The 6430-nt window shown below is 39.5% G+C and overlaps 1 protein-coding gene across 2 annotated transcripts in view; it reads right to left on the reverse strand.

Moving 5' to 3' along the window:
* Positions 1-24: 24 nt before the first annotated feature.
* SAMD12 (sterile alpha motif domain containing 12) overlaps positions 25-6430 on the reverse strand; it is a 437393-nt gene continuing 430987 nt past the window's right edge. For both annotated transcript variants that reach the window (XM_017882752.1, XM_017882767.1), the window contains one exon: positions 25-3764. In XM_017882752.1, the coding sequence (XP_017738241.1) occupies positions 3704-3764 (61 nt within the window). In that variant the 3' untranslated portion in view covers positions 25-3703. The remainder of the gene's footprint in view (positions 3765-6430) is intronic.

The raw sequence follows: 6430 nt of genomic DNA on the forward strand, positions 1-6430 counted from the left end.
AAAAAAAAAGGGGTGAGGGGGGGGGGGGGGTCCTAAAAACTTCACTTCCGTGAGACTTTTGTTGTTCCTATCTAAAATCAATTATGTGACATTTGCAGACAAAGAAAGCTTTTGCAAGTAACAAGGGGATCCATTAGAGGTTTTATCCTTAGTTGATACTCTCAGGTACAGCTGATACTCCTTTTCTCCTTGAATGTTAAAAATGGCAGAATTTCCTCAGGACTAAGGATGGTTAGCCTCTATCTGAGCAACTACAAAGTGACTCTGGAGAGATTCCTGGCTTGTTTGTCAGGATTCCGGAGGTAGAAGTGAAATCTGCGGGTGCACACCTCACAGAGCCTGAGCAGGGATTTGAAGGTACGCCACTACCCACAGAGAAAGTTGATAGGATCTCTCTTCCCCTAGGTACGTCTCAAACTATTGAAGTGATTTGCTTTTCACACTAGCAGGACTGGCAATGCTCTGCATATTCAATTCTGGAGTGGAAATAAGCGAATTCCCTTGGCACCATGGAAAGAAAGTCTCATAATTATTCATTTCTGTTCATTCCCAAGAGTGCCCTTCCTGCACAAGTCTGGGTGTCAGCCTTTTAATAAAGGTGTAGCACAGGTGTAGGTAAAAGGAAAAGTCAAGCATCAACCGCTTATAGTCCTTAGACATAAAAATGTGTATCCTTTACTTCCCCACCTCTTGCTTCCTACTAAACAAAACTCACCACAGCCATTTCTGGATTTCTAGGAGGTAACATTCCATACATGCATCTTGGGAAGAAAGTACAGCACAGTTGAAGGTAACCATGGGAGATCACAAAGGACCACCAAGTAATAAAGAAGCGAAAGCCTGCGAATGAAGTCATTCCTCTTTTTTGCTGGTTTAGCTCTTGACTGCTCGGATTTTATGCCACCATGCTTCCAAAACTATCCCCCCAAATAATTTCAAACAGAGGTTGACAGTTTGGAAAAGAGTAGTAGTTCATATGCAAACATGGAGTATGTGCCAGGCATTAAGGCATTTTTAGAGATACAGTCTTCAATGGGGCTCTTTAATGGTCTTCATTTTGCCTTCTCCTAGGTCCCTCTTCACCCATCATCTTTCAATAATTTTACAGCACTCCTTTGACTTAACAAAACAAACAAACTAGGAAACTCTACTTATTGAATTGTTCAGAATATTTTGCAAAGGTCAAAGTAAGTAACAATGAACCACCATCATTTAGTGAACATCTGCACTATAAAGCATGTCCAGTTATCCAAGAGAGTCAGCAGTAGCCTCATGATGTCCTTGGCTAAATCTTAATTCCCAGTTACAATATCTCAGCATATTGTTCTTAGGCTTCATCAGACTCAACTGTGTGTCCCCTGGATTAGTTATAGAACTGGAGTGTTAGATAATCCAGTGTAGAGGTGAATGGTTGTGCTCGTATAAAGAAAGGGAACATAGGTGGCCAGGGTGGATAGCAAGGAAAAGCAATTGAATGCTGCTTTGGGGAGCTCCAACCAGCTCAGTCTGGGCCCTCAAAGAGTTGGCTGTAACTGAAAGGTGCAAATACGTGGTCTGATGCGGTTTACTATCTCTCACTCTGCTGTCTGCTCCCTGAGGATCCGTCTGCTGCCATGTTCTTCTTCCTAGGTTACTCTGGCAGAATGGAGAATGCTGTCTGAATTAAGTTTTCACTGTGGAAAAGGTGGGGGTGGTGATAATGTTTGGGAGGAGGAGATACAGTTTCCTAAGGGCAGGTGGGGAGTCTGCTTTGTGGACTGTTGTTGCCCAAGCACAATGCTTGGCACACAGTAGATGCTCAACAAATGCTTGCTGAATAAAGGAAGGAATGAAAGGAAGAAGAAGACCTGCTATTAGAACTGAACCACATGAGATGGGCAGTGGAGACTGGAATATTGTGTCCAAGGGTGTTGGCAGCCGGAGTTTGGTCTCCTAATTATAGATGTGAGGAGAATTATGGTCTGCAGAGGGCCTGGCAGTCCTGGTGCTGATCTGTCGAAGGGCCAGATTTTGGTGGCGACTGAAACTTCTCTGAGTTCCTTGTCGGAAGCCCACTTCTCTGGCTCTGAAGCCTGCCAGGCTTGTGGTGAGTCATCCTGCTGCTGACTCATTTGGACCTTCCTCCCTTTCCCTGTCAGGTTTCCAAATTTCAGGCAGGGGTGGTTTCCAATGGGCTGTGTATTTCCTGAGACCCTGAGTGGAGGCAGACAATGCTTATGTATCTGGAGACACCCTAAAACACCAAGCTTGCTTGCGTTGGAAGTCTTCCAGAAGTGGTTACACTATATTTTAAAGCAAAGACTCTGATGCCCGTCAGCCCCAGGCTGGGACAGTGGGCACACAGCACATACTTTGCTGAGCTTTCCATTCAGTCAACTTGATATTTTCAGGAAAAAACATGCTACACTGTTATGTAGCAAGTCAATATGAACATGTCTCTAATACTCAAAGACAAGCAATAATTAAGTTCACTGGTTTCCCAGGACTGTGCTTTGTTGTAAGACATAATTAAAAAAAAAAACCAAAAACCAAAAAACAATTAGTCACAGGTATAATCCCAGAAAGGATTAACAAGGGACTGGTAGGTTCTACACTAAGTAAGGGAACTTAGTATAGAACTTGACACTTTTCCTTCTCTAGGCACATAGTAGGGTCACTTGATGTTTCTCTCTTGAAAGAATGGCAATTTCAACCTGACTTAGGATTTTTTTCTGAAGTATTAAAGTCAGACCACACAAAAGAATTGCATTCTGTTGCCCTTACCATCCATCTACCATGGTCTTTGATTAAAAGAATACCATCCCCTTTTTTCCTTTGGAGGAACTCTTCTACAGAATAAGGGAATATCTACATTAGCCAAATAGAAGCCTCCTGTATTTGAGTGCCTGTATGTGCATGTGGTCAATTGTGCCTGCGAACAAAGAAGCAAGCTAAGATATCACAATCACTAGACCCCCTACTGCTTCCCTTTGGCGCTACAAGTAAACCAGTTGTTCAGTAAAGTATCCGGAGGTGAAGTCTAACAGTATTGTGGCCATATTTACATCAACCTACCACAAACAACTGGGGTTATGCTAGTAGTGGAGTTTGTCTTGGACAGTCTGAGCCAGAAAAAAAAAACCCACCAAGATTTATAAAAATAAAAATACTTGATTTCTCACATGTGCTGAACGTGCTGATTCATCTTGGTGTAGTGTTCTCATATAAAGTGCTTAAGAGTTGGACGGAATACCTTTAGACATCATAACTAACATAATCGAGACATGTTTACATTCCTACCAGGGCATAATATTGTGAACACTTCCACTGAGATTGCAGAACTGCTGTAATTTTTTTTTTTCTAAAACATCATGCCATCTGCACACATAATAAAATAATCCAGTAGTTGCCATGCTAAAACAGGACTTCTAGTGAAGGGCACAGACAGCTCCCCAAAGGGAACTTGAGTTATGCACAGTGATGAAAACTGGAAGCAATTTCCCAGCTAATGGTCTGCCCATGACCACTTGGAACGAGTTGGCACTATATTATGCACCTCATTTTAAATCCACAGCAAAGTAAGATTTTTCCAAAGCCCATAATCTTGACTGAATGGGTAGTTTTTTTTTTTCCCAGTTAATCCAGTTAATCTGTCCATGCTCCAAGGATATCTTCTGGCAGTGCCATGGGTTAGTCTTTCCATGAGGAACAGGCCATGTTCATATCAACTGGCAGGAGAGCAGCTTGGAAGGCTAACCGTGTTTATGGAGAACCCTCGGCTGATGCTGCAAGAAGAAAAAGGGGGAAATATGGTAAGTTCTTTCCTTTATGTTCCCAGGCACTGATATGTAGCAATTATCTTATTCAAACAAACACTAAAACCCTTAGGCCAAAGAGAAAGCTCTAGTCAGAATAATGGTTACTCAATGCCAGGATGGATTTACAGTGGCTTATATTCATAAAATTTTTTTTTCTACCATTTGGTAAGGCATGGAAGACACCCAACTGAGAAACAGGTAAAGTTGCCTGGAAGGGAGGGCAAAACCAGATCTCTGGAATTGGCATCCAGTCCTATGATGGGGCTGCAGTTTGGGAAACCATTTCATGTATTATGAAGGTTCATGTATTATGAAGGTTCATGCATTTGCCTGGTCTGGTGCAAGGTAAGATTGGGGATGGTGTGAAGCATTTTATTGTGGGAGAGAGATGAGGGTTTCATTTATCAGAAAGATTTCTTGGGATGAAATCTAGAAAAAAATATTGGAAGTGGAATGGCTGGAGCTCTTGAGTTTCCTAGTTGTGAAGTCAGATTAGCTGGGAAGGTTAGACAGAAAATGTGTGACCTTGTCTAGACTAGATAGAGAAAGTCATTAAATCGGACCAGAGATTAAACTACTTGAATTGCAACCCCGCTTTTGGGCTTGGGAGTGCTGGTATAAAAATATTAATGTATTTTCCTGAGTTTTCTAATTTAAATTGTCTAATGTTCCCGTTATTTTATTTGGGTACTCCCTACAGTTCCTTATACATGGGTCTTCAATAATTAATTATTATATGAGTACAATGGAATGTTTTGCTTAGAAAAATATCAGTATTAGTTTCTAATACACATTGTCTAAAACTTTCAGACAATGGGAGAGAAGCACAGCAGGCGTTCTTGATGCAGAAGAAAAAAAATCTACCTCAGTTTTCAAACCTGGCTTTCAAATCTAACTAACTGGCTTTTCAAAACATGACAGAACACATAATTTGTAAGCAAGTGTTTGATTAACATTTGCTATTTTTGAGAAAATGAAAAAACAGAAGGTACTATGTAAGTGTATTAAATATCAAATAATATACTTTTGACAGGTTGTATTGAAGCAGAATACTAATTATTGCTGATGGCACTGTCAACTGGAAAATAATGTCAATTTATTCAAAATTATTAAAAATGCATATTCCTAAACATAGTAATTCCATTCCTAGGAGTATATCCTAAGGAAATAATCTAAAAAAAAATGAAGCTATATGCACAAATATGTAAACTAGAAGTTATTTATCATAGAGGAAAAATTGGAAGCAACCACTCTCTTACAGTTGAAGATTTAGGTTAGGTAAATTATGGTACATTAACAAGATGGATAATTACATGGCTATTAATATAATACTAATTATGATGATTATGATTACATAGCAACATGGAAACAGTTATGATATACTATAATATAAAGCTTACATATATGCATAGAAAAGAACTGTATGTGAAAATGAAGGCCCTAGAATTTTTATTACTGTCATCATAATATTTTGCAAAACAACAACAACAACTAGGCTCACAGGGTTGCAGGATTGCCCCATGACTAACTAAAGCATCATGATTATTTTCACTCACTAATACTACTGTGAAAATAAATACTTTGTAATTTCATTAAGAGAAACACTTCAGTATTTTGAAAGAGGGATAAAAACCAATGTGGGTGACATCCTGTCCAGGTTGACCTGCGAGGAGGGCAGTACAGCCTGAAAGAATAACATTGATTTCTAGGAATATAACACAGTGTACCATCCTTGAGACTTGGCTAAAATCAGATCCAGAAAATGTGTGATCTTGGAAAATAATAATCTATAAAATACAATTTAAGAAAAGAATAATGATAATAAAGAGTAAGCCCTAATTAATTATTATACTTTGGAACCTGAGTCATGAGTTGATAACTAGGTTTATCACAGTTACTGCTTCTTCAAATAACCGTGTTTCCTACAATGGTCTCTAGTAGCTGAGAGAAAGCAGATATATCTAATCTTTGCATATTAAAAAAGCACTTATAACCATGGATGTAAGTGGAGTGCAGTAAACTTTAGAGTGCTTTCCCTTATGGTTGCCCAATCCTCTTCTTAGGAGATATAGAATTATTCCCATTTTATAGATAAGGAAATTGAAGCCCAGAAGTATTATTAACCTAAGATCACACAGCTAGTAAGGATCAAAGCTATATCCATGTGATATGGTTTGGCTGTGTCCCCACCCAAATCTAATCTTGAATTGCAGCTCCCATAATTCCCACATGTTGTGGGGAGAACCCAGTGGTTTCCTCTTTTGCTTGGCTCTCATTCTCTCTTGCCTGCCGCCATGTAAGACATGACTTTCACCTTCTGCCATGATTGTGAGGTCTCCCCAGTCACGTGGAACTGTGAGTTCATTAAACCTGTTTTTCTTTATAATGTACCCAGTCTGGTATGTCTTTATCAGCAGCACGACAACAAACTAATACACCAGACTTAGGTGTGTACCCCTCTAGTGACATACAGGAGTGATAGGGAGGAACAAAGAAATATTCTGAGCCTTTCCCATCCCATCTTCTGAGCAGGCTTCTGTGTTTATCCACAAGCCCAATCAGCATGACAAAGGGCCCTGTTAGAGCACCAAAAAAAAAAAAAAAAAAAAAAAAAAAAAAAAAAAAAAAAAAAA

Source organism: Rhinopithecus bieti, unplaced genomic scaffold (genome assembly GCF_001698545.2).
Source record: "Rhinopithecus bieti isolate Rb0 unplaced genomic scaffold, ASM169854v2 scaffold_788, whole genome shotgun sequence".
Lineage (NCBI taxonomy): Eukaryota > Metazoa > Chordata > Mammalia > Primates > Cercopithecidae > Rhinopithecus > Rhinopithecus bieti.